Source organism: Atheta coriaria, unplaced genomic scaffold (genome assembly GCF_025399875.1).
Source record: "Atheta coriaria isolate IRGN ID8LTWV9N9 unplaced genomic scaffold, Caltech_Dcor_3.1 hic_scaffold_8_pilon, whole genome shotgun sequence".
NCBI classification, from domain to species: Eukaryota; Metazoa; Arthropoda; class Insecta; order Coleoptera; family Staphylinidae; genus Dalotia; species Dalotia coriaria.
The window spans coordinates 6,480,775-6,499,676 of NW_027045450.1; the positions used below are offsets into that span (position 1 = coordinate 6,480,775).

At 37.4% G+C, this 18,902-nt stretch overlaps 2 protein-coding genes and 1 long non-coding RNA gene across 3 annotated transcripts; 2 read left to right on the top strand and 1 right to left on the bottom strand.

Moving 5' to 3' along the window:
- Positions 1 to 512: 512 nt before the first annotated feature.
- LOC135796982 (myosin-11-like) lies at positions 513 to 8,457 on the bottom strand. Its single transcript, XM_065309128.1, is given in 16 exon segments — positions 513 to 721; positions 799 to 889; positions 949 to 1,058; positions 1,328 to 1,887; positions 1,890 to 2,099; positions 2,102 to 2,615; positions 2,678 to 2,912; positions 2,966 to 3,876; positions 3,935 to 4,072; positions 4,123 to 4,239; positions 4,297 to 4,436; positions 4,493 to 5,680; positions 5,737 to 5,959; positions 6,019 to 6,948; positions 7,298 to 7,476; positions 7,531 to 8,457. Coding segments are annotated over 16 exon segments (6,009 nt in total). The 5' UTR covers positions 7,949 to 8,457; the 3' UTR covers positions 513 to 676.
- On the top strand, positions 8,444 to 9,805 carry LOC135796983 (uncharacterized). The gene is made up of 2 exons (XR_010549423.1): positions 8,444 to 8,693; positions 8,798 to 9,805. It is a non-coding gene; the product is annotated as an uncharacterized lncRNA (long non-coding RNA).
- Positions 9,806 to 10,739: 934 nt separating this feature from the next.
- LOC135797085 (calcium/calmodulin-dependent protein kinase type 1-like) lies at positions 10,740 to 16,907 on the top strand. The gene is made up of 8 exons (XM_065309281.1): positions 10,740 to 10,938; positions 11,123 to 11,257; positions 12,924 to 13,052; positions 13,110 to 13,244; positions 13,304 to 13,378; positions 13,436 to 13,966; positions 14,051 to 14,138; positions 14,462 to 16,907. The coding sequence occupies exons 1-8, from the start codon at positions 10,883 to 10,885 to the stop codon at positions 14,609 to 14,611; spliced, it is 1,299 nt and encodes a 432-aa protein (XP_065165353.1). The 5' UTR covers positions 10,740 to 10,882; the 3' UTR covers positions 14,612 to 16,907.
- The last annotated feature ends 1,995 nt before the right edge of the window (positions 16,908 to 18,902 follow it).

The following is an 18,902-nucleotide window of genomic DNA, read 5'->3' on the forward strand; positions in this document are numbered from 1 at the left end:
ATTCAACATTGTGTTTGATCTTGCTGGTGTAGGGGTGGCCACCCTGTTAGACACCGATATAATCCCCTTTTCATCGTCATTATGCCTCCATTCATGCGCGGTATAATACAAAACTTTAATCTCCGCATTTATTCGAGCTCACTACTACACAACGTACACACACACAGAGTTAACATAATAACATGTTGTGCATCACGTCATCAATATTCATCTCACCACATCTCGCACTGCTCTCTGCACTACATCTACCATTACAGCGCCGGACGCTGCTCGATAATCATCTGTTTATGTTTATATATAACTCGCACACATACACTGCATATTTATCTCTCTGTGTGTGTGATTTGTCGCGGAATATATGCGCGAATTTCATGCGAATTATATTTTGACAGTGAGGGCTGTGTGGCGTTTTAAGCGAATTATCCCGGCTTGTTAACTTCAATTTGCGCCGCCATCATGTTTTTCCACGTATACAAAACACGCACACCCGTAGGTAGGTAAATGCAAACGGGTTTCAACTTTTAGTTTTATTTTGCTCGCCGATTGCATTAATATATTATCATGGTGAAAAGTTTGTAACTAAATTTAAACGAATATAAACCAACGTGAAACGATAACAAAATTAACGTGCTTATAAACAAAAATGTGCTAAACTAATCTATGCTACTTGTAGAGGTTATAATTTGATGTTCTTTTTGGGTTTTGCAAGCTTATCCGTGCTCTGAAATTAAAAAAAAATATTTAAAACAATTAATTTTTGTTTTTGGGGTAGTTTTATTTATTTAAGGGTTGACTTACGGAATTAGGGGTGGTTGATGTGCCCCCGTTTGCGCTACGCATCAGAGGGCGCTGTGTTGAGCTCGTGTCTTGTTTAATCTGTCTTTCCACACTGAAAACACAAATAAGATTTAAGTCAGTTTCATGTCTTTTTGGATTAAGTCAATTTACCTGTTTGACCTGGATTGTGACCCACTTCTTTTAAACATCCCTGTGATACGATCTTTCAAATCCTTCTTACTACCTTTGGGATCTTCAATATCTGAACTTTGACTTGGGGCCTTAAATTATTTTTTATTTTATTAAAAAGTTTAATAAGTATCAAGAGCGCTAAACGGCAATTTAACAACGTGTAACGTTAATCTACTAAGTACTTTAGTCACGGTTTTGGCGGTGCGTGATTTAAGTGCCACTTTTCGTGACGATAAACCGTAGAAAAAATACTTTAGTCACGGCTTTGGCCATCCATGATTATAGTGTCACTTTTCATGTCTCAAAACCGTGGAAAAAGAGCTGCTTTAAAGATGGAAGTAGAATTTTTTTTACTTACCCTAGATGATGACAATGGTTTGCTAGGTGAGAAATGTGAATCATCTGAATCATCAATACTCCTGGACTTAGTCAATTTCTTAAGTTTCCCCATCAACGATTTCTTCTTCTTCTTCTCACCGGTAATCTCACTCTGTGTTGATCCGCTAGACAACCTCGAATCTAAACTTACATCCCTCTTATACCTATAGTCCATGGATATATCTGATCCCATATCCAAAGACTGTAAACTTGACATGCTGTCATCATCTCCTACACCTTTCCAGATGGTTCTATCTTGCATTGAAGCAGTATGCTCCAATGATAAACTCTTCCGATTCAAATTTGAATCTGTTCTTGTAAGTTTCCTGGTTGAACTTCCGCCGTTTGCAATTTGATCATTTTCGGTTGATGTGGCCCTTCGTAGATTCATGCGTTTGATACGATCCCGCTCCTGGACCTTTCTCAACTCCTCAGTGGCATCAACAAGTCTTTGAAGAGTGTTTTGTACTTGATTACGTTTCTCTTCTCTTGCCACAGAGGATTCCCTGCTAAAATCACGTCTTTCTAAAGAAGGAGAACCTTCCGGGATTTGGACCTTGTGCGTTTTGGAGGTGTAGGGGTATAGGGAGCTTCAGAACCCGCACGTTCTCTACCACTACTGAATAACTCCGGAGCCACATGGAGGAGGTTCTCGACTTGTTGGACTAATATTTGTATACGCCTTAAGTCATCTTGTTCAGACCTCTTTCTTTCCGAGATGATAGCTTTCAATTCTTCACGTTCTTTCTCGTGGCGTTCTTTTCCCTTCGGAGTTTTTCATTGGTGGTTCTCAACTTGGCATGGGCATCTCGCAACTCCATGAAATCAGATTGTAATTCATTGAGTTTCTTCTTATTCTCACTTTGTTCTTCATCCATTGTCTTTTTGAGTTGTTCCATTTTACGTTTGCTTTCAAGGATGTCTTTATCACGCTCACGTTCTTGCTCAAAGAGGGTTTGCCTAAGATCCCTCGCAAGGGTAGCAGTTTCCTGAAGAAGTCGTTGTTGGTCTTCTCTTTCTTTCTGCCAGGACAACTCCATTCGTGTTCTTAAACCTACTATCTTAGTACGTCCGCTACTAAGAATCTTCTCTTCTTCAAGTTCATTAACTCGGGAATTTAATTCGGAGAGTCGCACCTCTGAAATTGAGCGTTCTGAAATAAGTTCCGTCTTGAATTTGGATGCTTCCAGACGGGATTCGGAAAGTTCATCTTCCATACAACTGATTTGTTGTTCCAGGCTTGCGATTTTAGATTTATATTCTTCCATCTTTGATTAAAAAATTAAAATAAATTAATAGATATGAATTTGGTAAGTTTTTAATAACTTACATCATCAATACTAGATATAGAATTACGATTTTCTCTGCCTGGATTAGTCTTCAAGTCCCCGATGGTTTTCTGCGCACTCTCCAACATATGCTTGTATGTATCTTTTTCTCGCTTAAATCGAGATACTTGAGCATGTAACGAGTGCATTTCATCATTCAAAATGGTGATTTGTCCTTCATAACGCATTTTACACTCGGATAAATCAGACTTTTTGCTTTTCTCAATCGTAGACAACCTAAAACACTAAATTAAAGAAACAACCTTCAAAGGAAAAATTAATATTTTTACTTAGATTTTAATTCTCGAATTTCTTTATCCATGGCACTACTATCCGCGCTAATATTCCTCTGAATTTTCGAAACTTTATCAAAGTCATCCAATTTTTTCCTTAGTTCATCATTTTCTCTCCTCATAAACTCCAATTGATCATGCATCATCTCATTCTCTTTCTTTGCATTATCAATTTCTTCTTGTTTTTGTTCAAAGAGGACTTTATATCTAGGATTATCCACCTCATTATTAGCCATCTTTTTAGTTAACTCATTATAGTCTTTATGGAGTTTATCAAATTTACTTTGAAGATCGTCTTTCTCTCCTTCGTAGTTTTCTTCAAGTCTTTCAAGTTCCTTACGCGTTGTAAACAACTGACTAGTTAGAGATTCCATTTCGGAGACTAATTTGGCTTTGGTAACAACATGTTCCTCTTCGAGAACTTCATACTTAGCTGTTAAATTCTCATACTCTTTCTTTTCTTTACTCAATTGTTTTTCGAGCTTATCAATTTTATCTTCGCATTCTTGACGAACTTCGGTGATCTTTTTACTTCCACCACCATTAAGTTCTAAAGATTTTATTTTATTTTTTAGAGCGGTTAATTCTAACTCTCTGTTCTTTGCTTCCTTCTCAGAATTTGATTTTTGTACTTGTAGCTTTTTCTTTTCATTCTGTAGGTCAATATCCAACTCCGAAACCTTTTTCTCTAAACTTGTTTTGTCTGTTTTGTATTCATTCTCTAATTTCTTAAGTTTTTCTTCTGCACTCTGTGCTTTTTTATCCGCTGTTTTATATTTAGATTCACTCTCTTCCAAACTGGACTTAAGTTTCGTTATGTCGTCTTTCAAAGTTTTTAATTCCTTAGTCTCCGCTGGTGATTTAATTACAACTGAAGTTGCAGAACGTTCTTTTTGAAGATCATTCTCCTAAAATTTAAAAATAAACAAAAACATTCAAATTTTTAAAATTAGTCTTTAAACTAACAAGTTTTTCTATAGTTGAATTTTTATTCGCTATAGTTTTCTCCAATTCGTAGATTTTATCATTCAATTTATCTTTCTCCGAAGATAATTTATCTTTCGACTGAGTTTCCTCTTTGCTCTTCTTCTTCTCGTCTTGTAACTACAAAAAAATATTAAATGCAGAGTCAGAATTCTGGAATAGTTGCTTACAGTAGCTTCTAATTTCTTAATCTTCTCCTGTGTTTCCCTATCCAAGCTTCCAATCTCGTCTTCAGCTTCCTTCAGCTTCTTCTGCAATTCGGCAACTCGCTTCGTCTTCAACGTGAGCTGAAATTTCGCATACATTATGTCCGACAGCTTCACGCATGTCGACTCGCCGCTTACCTCCTTGGTCAGCTTTGTCTTTTCTTCCACCTCGTCTTTCAGCTTCTTCAATTCTGCATCCTTCCTATCCAGCTCACGTTGGTGCGCGTCGCATTTGTTTTTCAGGTCGAGCACTTCCCGCTTACTCTCTCGTAAAGCAACTAAAAATTTAAACAATAAATCAAAATAATCAAAATTTCAGTATTTTAGAATTTACAGCTATCTGTTTTCAGTTTGGTGACATCTTCATCGAGCCTTTTGTTCTCATACGTGAGGATTTCTTGCTCGCCCTTCATTTTTGTTATTTTTAACTTTAATTCTTCTTTTTCTACATCGGCATCAGTTAATTGTTTACTTAATTCTTCCAGACGTGTTTTATCCTTTTGATTATCCTTCTGTAAACTATCAAGTTTCTTCGTTAATTCTTCTAATTCTTTATTAGTGATGTCTTTTGATCCCTTTGAAGTTTTGGACTTGCTTAACTCCTCTTCCAGTTTTTCTACATCTGCTTCCTTAGTACCCAACGCGCCTAAAATGGCTTGGACTTCATTCTCCAAGTCATTAATCATCGTTCTCAGTGCTAATTTCGTAGATAATTCAGTGGGAGCTTTCGGTTTGCGATTTTTGAAGGCTTTGGAAGTGTTTTCTTTAACTTTATCTAATAACTTCAGAAGTTTATCACGTTCCCTCTCAAGTTGAGTCACTTTCTTCGTAAGATCTGCACCTCCACCATTTGTGGCATCTCCATTTGTCTTCTTGACCTCAGTCTGTGAAGACTCCATATCTTTTATCTTTTTATTAGATGTTTCTAAGTCTATCTCTAACTGAGCTATTTTATCTACATATTTATCTACAGATTTATCATTTTTAGCTCCTCGCAAAAGTTCTAATCGTTTTACATCTTTCTGGAGTTTCTCATTCTCAGATTCTAAGCTTTGCGCCTTATTTCTGAATATTGAAGCTTCTTGTTCTATAACCTGCAATTGTTTCTTCAAGTCAAGTGTTTGCTGGTCTAGATTCTCAGATGATCTTGTCTTAGAAGAATCTCTACCCATTTTTTTCGTAAGTTTAATTTCCGCTTCCAATCTTTCACAATCACGTTCCTTTTCTATTAATTTCATACGGATATCATTCATTTCCTTTTCTAAAAGGCTCACTTTTTCGTTTTTGTCATTATCTTTCTCAAACTTAGAACCAAACTTCAAGGAACGTTCGGGAACTTTAGAATTAATCTTATCTTGAAGTTCCTTGGCTTTCTTCTTGTGGCGTTCGTTATCTGATTCTAACTCTTCGATCTTTTTACGTAAAACACCAGTTTCTTGTTCGTTTAGTTCCAGTTGGAGTTTAATCACACTAGGATCTTCATCTTTATCTTCTTTTGTCAGGGATGATTTTCTTGTCATAGCTAAACACAGAAAAACAAAAAAATCAAAGAAAATTATATTTTAACTTAAAATTTACGTCTTGTTCTGGTGTTGGCCATCTTTTTCAGTTGTAGAACCAATGATTCGTTGTCCTCCTCGATTCTGGAAGCCTTCTTACGAATTGTCTCAGCTTCCTCTTCAGCAAACTTAAGTTGTTCTCTAAGATCAGCTTCACGTTCTAAAGAATCTTGTAAATCTCTCAGGAGTTGCACCGGATCATCCTGGGATCCGCCTCTTGTTAGAGATTCACGAGATACTTTCTAGAACACAATATTTTTATGTTTTTATTGTTGATATTTTTATTTGTTTTAAAATTTACCATTTCACTTGAGGCACTTTTTCCTACACTACCTAACATAGGTGCTTTTCTCTTTGGCAATGTGCTTGGCAGCTTAATCTCCGTAGCTTTAGACAATTTAACATTAGCATCGTCCAACTTTTTCTGTAATGACCCACTGGTTTCCTTTTCTTTTGCCAAATCTTTTTCTAATTGTTTTAAACGATCTAATTGTTGTCCACCACCACCACTCGATAATTCCTTCACTTTATTCTCAAACTCTTGTTTTTCTTGTTCTAATTGTTCAGTTTTTCGTTCAGTTTTTCGCAATTTAAACGATAAAATTCTACAGTTTTTCGTAGTCTGTTCAAGTTCCTTTTTAAGTGATGAATATTCATCAGCTTGGTCTTCTCGGAAGTGATCCTGCATCTCTTCCATTTCCTCTTCGGCATCTCTCAACTCTTTCTTCATATCTTCATTCTCATCCATCAACTCCTCACACAAAGTCTCAGCAGCTAAAAGTTTCGACTTCAACTCATCAACAATTTTCTGCGTCGCTTGTGGAGCAGGCCTATTCTCCAAATCTTCCTCCAATTCCTTCACTTTTAGATTCAGAGACTTTTTCTCATCTTTGTAATCATCCAACTGCCCCTGGAGCTCATTAACCTTCTGTTGTAACTTTAATACTTCAGAACTATTTCCTTTGGTGTCCATTGCAGTCAAACGTCGTAGAAGAATATTCGACTTTTCTTTCTCTAATCGTTCGCATTTCGTTTTTGTGGCTTCGAGTTCCTGCCGCATGCTGTCGAGTTGGTTCTTCAGATCAAACTCGTTGGCATCAACGAGGGTGGTGGATTCAGTGGTTTCTGTACCTGCTAGACTCACAGCATCATCTTCTACGTCCAAACTATCCGATCTAGGACGAGTGTATCCATCTCGATATGAGGTTGTAGTTGTTGTTTTAGGTTTCAACTAAATCAGGAGATCAATGTCAGATACAGAATTTTATTTTGATGAAAAGGTATTTAGTCTTAGAATTTATATTTCTGGAATTAAATACGTTTTCATCGGGGTTATAGTCAGTAAATGAAAAATGATTTATTTTTAGTTAAAATCAAGCAACAACAACAATTTTAGAATATGCAACGTTGATGTTAGATTAGTTTTGTATTGGTCTCAAGCACTCAAACCTTATTCGTTGTCAATCAGCCTACAATAAGACACTACATAAAACATACAAAATTTCTTCATAATTTTGTTAACTACGGTATTATAATATTATTCATAGGAAAAGGTTGAAAACCACGCCACATCCAATTACTTTGATGCAAAATTGTACATCATGATCGTTGCCTGGATCCTTCGTTGTCTTCACTTCTTTGGTACTCCTCCTTGGCGGTGTTTCCGGTGTGGATTCTTTAATAGCTGCCAATTTCTTCACTCTCGTTGCAAGACTATCACTCTTGTTGAATACTGACGATTTTGTCGTAGGTTTGGTTTCTATAAACATCACTTTCAGAATATATTATTCTAAGTCTAAGAACATTTAATTGCCTTTTGGTTTTTCTTGTCCTGTATCCACCGGTGGTACCTTTCTTCGAAATGGTAGAGTAAGACTGACTGTGGGAGTAGACTCGTCATCTAAATTGGCGAGGTCGGGTGTGGACGTCCAGGAGGAAGGATTTTTGAAGGTCACTGTCGTGGTGATCTCCGAATCCTTCTCGTTTTTGTCTAAGTTGGTACTGGAGGACCAGCTTCTGCGGTTGGCTGGTGTGCCGAAACTGCTCAGCGCAGGTGAAGACGACGTAAAGTCGTCTTTGCGTAAGGGTTCCGGGTCCTTTCGTTTACCGCCGTGTTCTTTATAGTCACGAAAGCAGCGTTTGCAGCGTGTGGGCCATCGTACTTGCGGATGGAACCCGAGTGGGCATAGTGGGTCACCCTTACCCATTGGGTACAAATGTTGCAGACTCATTTTTGATTCACTTTCTCACAATTGCAAGCTGTAAAATGGGAATTTTTAGGGTTTCGAAAGGGTTCTAAGCTTGTTTTGTGCAATTCCACGAATATAGGTCGTGAGCTCTCGTGGTCCACAATCGACACGCGCGCACTCGCACCAAAAATAGTCCTGTTGCGTTTATTAAAGCGATAATTGTGCTTATATAACGACGAAGAGTTTTGCATTACCTTATTCGACGCAAGCAGCGCACTAAAACAAACAGAAAATAACGTACACTGCACACTCAATATCCACGCGTGGGACACTTTGTATAATTTGACTCGTATGGTAAACAGTTCACACCTTTCGGAAACAGAATCACATGTCACTCTTTGGCTCTTTGGCTTCTTCGCCTGGCGGAGGAAGAAGTTTCGGCACACATTCGCACGCTTACACACACCGACCGGGACGTTCGGGAATTTCGTGGGACTCCTTGCTCTCTACTGCATGCGGTGCATATGTGTGAAAATGTGTTGCGCCTGTCACGCGGCTAAATTTAGCCGCGAGCATCGGGCGTCCATGCTCGCGCCGCGACCAGACCTTGTCTAAATCTGCGGTAGCGCCCAGATAGTTGAATTCTTTCTTGCGCCGCCGCCGCCGGCGCGAAATGCGAGAAACGCCAGTTTCGCCGTTTCGGCACCGAATTGCCCAACGACGTATAATTAGAAACTTTGCGCGGTGCTACCAACACGCCAAGAAAAAAAATACGAATAATTAACAGGTGCCATGAAATGCTCCTCTTAATTCATATTGTAGTATATTATAGAAAATTAAGTTTAAGATAGGAAATTATGTTAGAATTTGTGTAATAAATCATGTTTTTAGTGCAGTTTAGTTTCGGTAGTCGTTAAATATGCACGAATCGTTCTATAATAAACAAAGGATGATCGTTTGTTTGCCAAATTACGTCTTCAATCATTCTATGTAGGGGGAAGTCCCGTAACGCCGGACGGCACCTAGCACCGGACACTCGTACTATTTAAGCTAGTTTAAATCTTTTCATTTCCAAAAACAAGTGAAAGGGGTGCGGGGGGCACACAGGTACAGGATCACTCGTCGTGGCTCGCCAGAAACGCACACGGCCACGGCGGGAGCAGCCGTTTGCTGTTTCAGGCGCAAAATCACGACGTCACCTAAATATCAATGTAAGTAATTCTAGTATATTTATGCATTTACATTTGAGTGGTATTCAAAGATACAAGTAGTACTTGATTGTTATCCGTAAAATGGTAGAATATTATTAGATTTTTTAAACAATTTTAGTAGGTACCACCAAATGAACGAAAATGTCTGTCCCTTAGCACCGGACACTAAGTTGTCCCTTAGCGCCGGACAGTAAACATATTGATATTTCTTATGAGAGAGAGAGTGAGGAGATGGCTATGTTGCAGTCAATGCATACATTTAGTAAATGTATACATTTACTAGTCAATGCATACATTCGCTAAAATTCGTAGTTAAAGTATTTATTGTAACTGAAATGAACACATTAGCTAGTGGATGTATGCATTCACGGGCTGCTTCTAGTCAGTGTGTTAAATCCGTTGATTAAATCGTTAAATTCTATCACCCCACCCCCCACCGCCCTATAAATAATACCAAACAAGGTAGCCTACCTAACCATATGACATATTTGAAATGTCCGGTGAGAGGGGTATGGCACAAATATGTGTCCGGTACTAGGTGCCACTTTTTAAAACTATACTTTTTATTACCAAAGTTTGATTGATAGTATTAATTATTTTTTAACAGAGGTTGCATTTTTGTTATTTTAATTTGATTTCTAACTTTGTTATCTACTATATGTCATAATTTAATTAACATTTCTTCAAATATTTTTTGATTTATTTATAAATAACCTTAGGTGTCCGCCACTAGGGGACTTCCCCCTACATTTTACGAACACTTTTGCATGAAATAACAGTCAAAACTTGATAAATATTACATATTTAGTTTTTTTTTTCCTTCTTTTTCAACACCCAGTAACACTATCGTTAGCAATATTTTTATATCGTTTATTGAATAGTGTAGAATAAGTGTTCTATTTTCTGTAGTAAATAATTCAGTACAGTGAAATATTCCAAACAATCTTAAAATAGCCATTCAAATCAATACTTTGTATATTTTTAGGCAACTTTTTCATTAAAAACGCTCTAACTTTTTTATTATTTTAACAATTTTAATTTTCTTTTTATTAATTTATACAAAAAGAGCGTTTCTTTTGTATTTAATTAAATTTCCTTGATTTTCATAATGAAAACTAGCCTTAGATTGCAATTAAAACTTAGTTTTTGTATAAATTCGTTAAAAATTGACTTATTTGTGTTTTTTTCTGTCAAAAAATTTAAATGAATGTAATTTTCTTAATTGTTTTGTTTTGTGAATATTTTCCACTTGTGTGACGTCTATCCCACTGGATTTTATCCGTATTCGGTAGCGTTTGACGCCTCGGCGTTATCTCGTCCAACACGTGTTCCGACATAAATTCCGCGCTCGCATCATCGATCGTCATCAGAAATTTATTTCAGTCCATTTCACTCGCGCGTCGTTAATGTGTGATGCGGATGATGCGAACGCAAATGTTATTTGTTGTTTATTTCTGATAGCGTCGCAGCTAATATGTTATGAAGAGCAGCCAGCGTTCGACGCTGATAAGCGCGCGCACGTTTTGTTGCTTTTTCTGCGGTTTTCGGTGCGGCCGCAAGTGCGCCAAGGACGCAAATAATTATTTATTACTTATTATTACGCCTAGCGATATTAGTTTCTGCTTTGTGATTTAGTTGACGCGTTATCGCCGGCCACTATGGACGAAATTTTAGATTCAATTAAAGTAAATTGCATTTAAATCAAATAAACTAGAATTTAATAAAGAAGTTTTGTAAACGTGCGAATTTAGTGTCGAAACAATCGATGAGCGAAATGAATTATGTATGGGACATTAGTGATCGATTGATGAACGTCGTCAAGTAAGTAGCTTTGTGTCACAAAGCACAGAAAGCTCCTTGCGTGTTAATATTTTAACACGTGTACATCTGCTCAAACTGTTAGTGGTAATTACAGGTTACATTTATGCACGTGTAGGCAACCCAATATACAATAAACGAAGAACGCCATTTTGTGAGCGTGATGTGAGCGCTGTTTGTTTTGTAGGAGAAAGCTCGCGTCGGGGAATTCGCGATTCGCCACACGCGTCAAACGCCTCGTCGACGGATTACGCGCGGTGCGCAAATGGCGGAAGTCGATACCCACCCGCCCCGCACGAGCGCCATCTGTTTCCGGTCATCAGTGAGTAGAACTTACAAAATATTGTTTATTTCATACGCGAGAAAACAAACAAATCTCAGCGGTAAATTGGGTTGCCTAGCGTTTTACACGGGTATTCGAAAACGTGTGCGCGCTATCGATTACATAATAATACAGCTCGTGCGCTTGTAGCCTCGCAACTCTGTTTTGATTTAATGATTTACATTCTCTTGTTTGAATTGAGACAACAAATAAACACGAGTGAAAACATTTGAGAGAAAGTTTATTCTTTTCTAATCTTAGTGTCAATTTATGGCATAGAATTTTATTACATTCCACGCGCGTGCGTAAATGATGCGTGCTTAACCTATAAACTTAACCTAAATGTGCCTAAAAGCAATAACAACTGGGTGTATTTACGAGCGTGGCTTGCGTGTTTGACAGTGTTTATCACCGAAGGTCATTGAAGGATGACGGCGAATTTCGCAAAACCGCACATTAATTGAACATTAGCGGAATTAATTTCTATGGTTTACTTTCTATTCTTGCGGTTGTCGAACGTCGTGCGTCCAAAAGTGGATTTTAATTGTTTACGCCGTCGGACATCCTGAGAGGTACATTAATAAAGCAACAATGTCAACAGTAAACAAGTTTGGTTTTCCATTGACTAACACACATACACACACGAACACATAGCAAGTGTGTTTATTGATTGTTTGTTAATCTGTTGCATTTTTGTTTTTCCATCGCTCGCGTGTCAGGGCGCATGTAATTAAAACCAGTTTTCCGAGGTGAAAATGAAAAATGGCGACGTGCGTGCACGACTCATACGTACATACAAAAACCCGTTTTTATCGATTAGTCTACCGCTTTTTTTTCGCGCGCGAGAAATTATTACACTCATAAGTTATTATATTCCCAGCGGCGTAATAATCGTCGCGTGCTGGCGATTAGAACAGATAACATAATTTTGCAGTCGTAAGTAAGAAAACAATCGATAGAAACAAAACAAAATCAAGTTTTCTATGATCGTAGACGTTGTAATAGTAGAATAAAGATGGTTAAAGTTTAAAAATAAATGAAAATTCAAAATGGCTGCTGTTTTCTTTCGGTATTTATTTTTCTTTTTGAGTATTTTGAGTTGATTTGAAACTTGTAGCGCCCTCTGCGCGCTAGTTGCTTGAGGATTACAGAGAGGAATCTGTGCGCCTGGGCAGAGATAATTCCGATAAATTTCGGCAGGCAGTGAAATGCTCATTTCTCGCTGCTTTCCTTTCCAATCACAGCGATCACGACAATCAACCGCGGCCGGGCGAATGTTTCAAGCTGTGTGCTCGGCGGTGTGTGTGCGTGCATGTTGCGTGCGAGTGTAGTGGTCGCAAGTAGTGCTGGTAGTGCTCGTGCAACAACTGTTCGTGTTCGCCGCGTACGGCTCGTACACTTGTCGACGCGACTTTAGTCTCTGTTGATTTTCTCTCCGCGAGCGTTTCAATTCGTTGAGGCGACCCGTCACCGCATGTAAACGTAATCGAGCGCAACAGCGAACGTGTGCGGGACTGTGGGACCATGTCAGCTGCTTGATGTCTGCTGGCTGGAATCGGGATTCGGGACGTTTGTGAAGGATATGAGATTCGCGCGCGCCGTACCCAGATCAAATTCTAACGCTCGCTAAAACTTCAAGTGTTCTAAAATATCTCTGTTCGCACAGCTTCGTGCATCCGGACAAGATGCCGCTCTTCGGCAAGAAGGATTCGGATAAGAAGAAGAAGGAGAGTAAGGATGCGGACAAGATGCCCTCCGTCGAGGACAAATATTATCTCAAGGAGATGCTCGGCACGTAAGTTATTCAACATGCAACAGCTGTTTATGTGTTAATGTTTTTATGTGATTTTAGTGGGGCTTTCTCAGTGGTGAGGCTGGTTGAGAGCAAGGAGAGACCTCGATGCATGAATGCAGTCAAGATTATTGACAAAAAGGCCTTGAAGGGCAAGGAGGACTCACTGGAGAATGAGATTAAAGTCCTAAGAAGGTATAAACATCAAATATTTAATATCTAGAAAAAATAACTTAAATATTTATTATTCCCAGGCTGAAGCATCCAAATATAGTGCAACTTCTTGAAACATTTGAAGACAAAACTAAAGTTTACTTAATTATGGAATTGTAAGTTAATTTAAAACCAAATTAAACTAATAATCTAATAAAACATGTTTTCTTTAGAGTAACAGGTGGAGAACTCTTTGATAGAATTGTAGAAAAAGGTTCCTACACTGAAAAAGACGCATCCGACTTAATGCGACAAGTTCTCGAAGCTGTGGACTACATGCACGAACAAGGCGTAGTTCATCGCGACCTGAAACCCGAGAACTTGTTGTACTACAGCGCCGATGAAGACAGCAAGATCATGATCAGCGACTTTGGCCTCTCAAAGATGGAGGACTCTGGTATCATGGCAACAGCATGCGGAACTCCCGGCTATGTTGCTCCGGAAGTTCTTGCGCAAAAGCCCTACGGAAAAGCGGTGGATGTCTGGAGCATAGGCGTGATATCCTATATTTTGTTGTGCGGTTATCCGCCGTTCTACGACGAGAACGACGCGAATCTCTTCGCGCAGATCCTCAAAGGTGAATTCGAGTTTGATTCGCCATACTGGGATGAGATCAGCGATTCAGCGAAGGACTTCATTCGGAATCTAATGTGCGTCAACGTCGAGAAGCGGTTCACGTGTCGTCAGGCGCTGGGTCATCCGTGGTGAGTTGGAACACATATTACTCTATTTAGAGTGTTTAACCATGTGTGACATCACTGATTGATGTGTGGTTTGATGTTTTTTAGGATATCGGGTAACGCCGCTAGTAACAAAAACATTCACGGGACTGTTTCTGAACAACTTAAGAAGAATTTTGCCAAATCACGCTGGAAGGTAGGAATATTGCGTAATAATTATTATTGGACTGATATTGGTTTGGTTGATAATGCGATGAGCACTTAAAGTGCGTACGCATTTTGAACTAGATTTGATTAGTTTGTTTAGAAGTGCCTTTATTTTTGTACCACTTAGATTAATGAGTGACATCAATAAGGTTGCTGATATTTTTCAATGATTGTGAGCGTTCTACTTAAACGAAATTGAAAATTTAAACTGATTTTTAACAATTATTTCAAAAACTTACAAAATATCTGTTTTTTTTTTGTTTTTTTTTTCTGACATAAAGTCCAAGTTCTAAGACAATTTTGATGTTTTAGCAAGCGTATCACGCGACAACGGTGATCCGCCAAATGCAACGAATGGCGCTAAGCAGCGGCAGCAGCAGCGGCGGGCGCAGCCCCATCGCCCAGAGGAGCATGTCCACCGGCGAGCCATGCGGGCGCCTCAACGGCTCCGAAGACAAATAAGACGTCGCCGCGTCGCGCGAGGATACTTCTTAATACTCACGTTCAAACTACTTTCTCTCTCTCTACCTACAACTACAACCTGTAATCACATACGTTTTCACCTGCCATCAGGTGTATAATCTTTCTCGCGCACTTGCGAAACAATTTCAAACAATTTACACGCAACTATATCCAATTCTAACTTAAAACCTAATACATAATGAAATTCATGCGCATGTTGCACAAACTGATGAAAAACACACGACGAAAAACAAAAAGACAAAGAATTTAGCTAGGCTTATACACGTAGATATCATGTGTCATGCATCTTCATCCCATGACGACGACTTTATTAACTGTGAAATGTGCAAATATTTAGTTGGCGGCGCGCGCGTGTTTGTTGTCTTTCGCGTCGTGCGCGAGTTGAAACACACTACTGACTTCCAAACAAACCAAATGTGATGTGATGTAGTTAGTCTCCAGCGCTGAATTTAGCACATTTTTGCTTTTCAACATGTTGCAGCATTTTAAAATGTTTCAAACTAAACAGACACACGTAGATGCAAAAACACACCAAAACTAACGAGCGCACGTACGCTGAGATAAACGTTTCTATTTTTATATACGTATTTTTTCGGTTCTTGCTTCTTTCAAACATTCGTACGGATTTTCTAGAGATTATTTGTATTATTTTAACTAATTTTTTATACACATTATTATAATATCGGTTATTGTACACACTTAATTCATATCAAATTGTTAATACTCAACAAGCAACTGTGTGTGACATAATCTAATAGTTTTAAGCTCCGAACGCGTCCGGCTGCAGAAATATAGGCCTCGATCAAATTGTCGCGCACGCGTTTAGATTTCGCAATTTGTTTCCAGATCTTTGCATCCTGCAGATGATCTCTAAGCAATACTAAGTGTTAGATTGTAAACAAAAAGCGCCAATCGTGTTTGTGCAGAGTTAAACGAGCTTGCTTAATGTCTACACACACAAACCACACTTACACATAAAGTCAACTATGTATTTGTTTTGAAAACAAGTGATATGTAAGTAGAAAAGTTGCCAAAATGTTACGTTTCGGATTGGCCTAGCAACTTATCAAAATTACGCCTAAAACGTTTGGCATTTTTCTATCAACAAAGAAAAAAACAAAGTGAATTTAACTACTGCTACTCGTCCGTTTGTTGCATTTTAGAGTTAGACTTGACAGACGCAGAACCTAAATCTTTATCTGATTGAAAATAACTCATATGTGATATGACATGTACTATTATTATATATATACATACTATATATAATACTATATATATATTCTCATACATAATTTGTTGTTGTTATACAAAGCGCTCTGTGCTGGGTCGGGGTTTTAGTCGAGAATATTGTAATCATTGTATAATCAATTTCGATGTGAAACGCAGAAACAAAACAAAGAAACAAGGCGCCATCACACACACGTACACGCAGTCCCCACACCAGTACTGGTGTGCATCTAGTTCGAATCACGATCATGTGCTAGTCTAATTATTCTTACGATATACAAATAATTGTCATTGTTAACAATAACAGAAGCCATCCAGACGCGCATCCACATGTACACGCGAACACACATTACAAACACGTACAACGAGCTCCGCGATGAAAATCTGTCTCACCTTGCACACCAAAACATGAAATATATAAGCTGCGATCGATTAACGCGCTGTAAAACAAGTTTTATTGCATCTGTGATGAATAACGGTCTAAACAATCGCAGAGGGGTTTTCATCAAGTTAATTACTTAATACTTAATGCCTATATGTAATATTGGCTTGGATTTAACTGTTTTTTAGTAACTAGTTACAAATAGTCTCTGTCTGTTTTGTAAAGTTTTAAAACTTTTCAATTGTTTAAACTCTAATTGTTTAAAAATTGCCCCAAGTTCAGACCGTTATTCAAGGCATAATGGCGCGTTATTCTGCCGCATGCCATACATTAACAAATTGAAACGAATATTAACTAGTTAAGTTATAAGTGGTGAAGGTGGAAGATGAAGAAGGTGCGCTGTGTTGAATGGACTCTTTGACTCTTTCATGCGAATGAACGTTTTTGAGAAAAACGAATATTTAAAGGAAATATTGATGAATTATTATGAACTAATGAAAGTATCTAGCTGTAATATCTGATTATTGCGATTCACTGTTGATTGATCTGTGCATTTTACTGCATTTATTGTTCATTCTTTCTTGAGGAAAGCGGCGAGGAGTCGACGTACAATGTTATTGTTTACTGAAAGTGTCATATTTTTTAAATAAATGATTTTAGCCACAAGCAGCGTTTAATTGACATGGAGATACCGATACCCATTTTTACCTTGCATTCCCTTGTAATCCCTTAGGAAGTATCCTAAAATTCCCATTAAAAATTGCTGTATTTTTTCAAATTTTCGACAAGTTGGTGTGGCAAACGCCCTGTATCTCGGGAATCAATGGAGGAACTTAGATTATCTCATCGGCAGATTATAGTTAAAAGATTTTCTATAAGACGCATACCTTCCCCACTCTTGAAATCCTTAGGAAGTACTCAAAAATTCCAATAAAAATTGCTATTATTGCAATTTTTTTAAATGTTGTAGAAAACTCCATTTATCTCGGGAAGTAATTAAGCAATTTAAACTATCTTACTGTCATATGATAGCTAACGAGTTTCTAAACAAGATTCATACCTTTCTGACCCATTAAACTACTAGGAAGTAACTTAAAATGCCCTTTCAATATTGCTGTTTTTCAAATTTTTACAGGGACTGTATGGAAAACGCCCTGTATTTTGGGAACCAATACAGGGATTTAAACTATCTTAATGTGAAATGATAGTTAAAGAGTTCCTCTACAAGATGCGAACCTTCTGGATCCTTTAAACCCTTAGGAAGTAACCTAAAATGCCCTTTTAAATTATCACTAACATGCGGTGGAAAACGCCCTGTATTTCCGAAATTAGTAAATGAATTTAGACAATCTTACTGTCAAACGATAGTTAAAGAGTTGCTCGATAAGATGCATACTTTCCCGATCCCTTAAACAATTAGGAAATGCTTTGAAATACTTGTTAAAAATTACCATCTTCTTAATTATTTTTTAGTGTTGGGTCGAATATTCTGTTGAAATTATTTTTAGTCGACAGAGGGCGTTCACCACGTTCAATAAAAATATTTTGTGCTGAAAGACAGGGTCGAACTTTTTTTAATGAAATTATTACCGGCCGAAGAACAGGGTCGAACTTTTTTTTAATGAAATTTATATCGGCTGAAAAACAGGGTCGAACTTTTTTAATAAAATTATTATCGTTCGAAGAACAGGGTCAAACTTTTTTTAATGAAATTTTTATCTGCCGAACAACTGGATCGGATATTTTTCTTAAAAATTTTCAGGTCGACACGGTCGAAGCGCCTCCACCAAGAATAATTTTTAAAGATTAAATGATAATTATCTCAAGAACTAAAAAGATAAACAAAAACCGAAAACACTTTTATGCTCAGTATAAAATCCTAGGTATTATAACATCTAAAAAAAATAAAATATATCATGTACCTGCAACATTTTCAGACACGATTTTCTCGGAAAGTAATAAAGTTATTAACAAACTTTCTTCATTTTCTTCATGCCTTGATGAAGGTCTATAAAATGGCAGATTTAGTTTTTCCATTTTCCAAAGTTTACAAAAACTCCTCAAAAAGAGTCAAGAGGTTACACTTGACTCTTTTTGGGCCTCAAAAATTTTTTTTATGCTAGAAGAAAATGGAAAACGCTAATCGATAGAGTTTTCCAAGGGGATGAAAGATATTCAGTCAGTTTTCTGATAGCATCAATATTTCGGAAAATAAGAGGAAAATTCAAAACTAATCATTACAACCACTACTCCGATTTATCTCAAACTTTCCACATTGATATAAACCAATGCCAGGAATACAATAATCCAAGTTTTGTTGCGTTATGTTAATTAGTTTTTAAGTTATTAACAATTTTTAATTATTACATAAGTGTCGATAAGTGAATATTTAAACCTGTTATATAATGAAAAATTTAATTCTACATGCGAATATGAAAACCGTTTTTCTGTATCTCTAATGGTTTTCAATATAAGTGCAAAAAATTGGTTTAATTATTTCCTCCATCATTTTCATAGTAAAATATAAAAATGGAAAATTTGGCTTTTTTATTACCGAATATTGAAGAACATGTGATTCTACACAATTTATCTTAATAAAATTTTGTTCTAAAATGAACCATTTCGATAATAATCACCATGACTAAATCAGGTTTTGTCGAC

What these genes read in the sequence shown, in the direction of transcription:
- LOC135797085 (XM_065309281.1), top strand. Translation starts at nt 10,883, where the DNA reads ATGAGCGAAATGAATTATGTATGGGACATTAGTGATCGATTGATGAAC. An exon ending in CGATTGATGAACGTCGTCAA is followed by an intron (nt 10,939 to 11,122) that starts GTAAGTAGCTTT and finishes TTTGTTTTGTAG; the next exon opens with GAGAAAGCTCGCGTCGGGGA. An exon ending in CTCAAGGAGATGCTCGGCAC is followed by an intron (nt 13,053 to 13,109) that starts GTAAGTTATTCA and finishes ATGTGATTTTAG; the next exon opens with TGGGGCTTTCTCAGTGGTGA.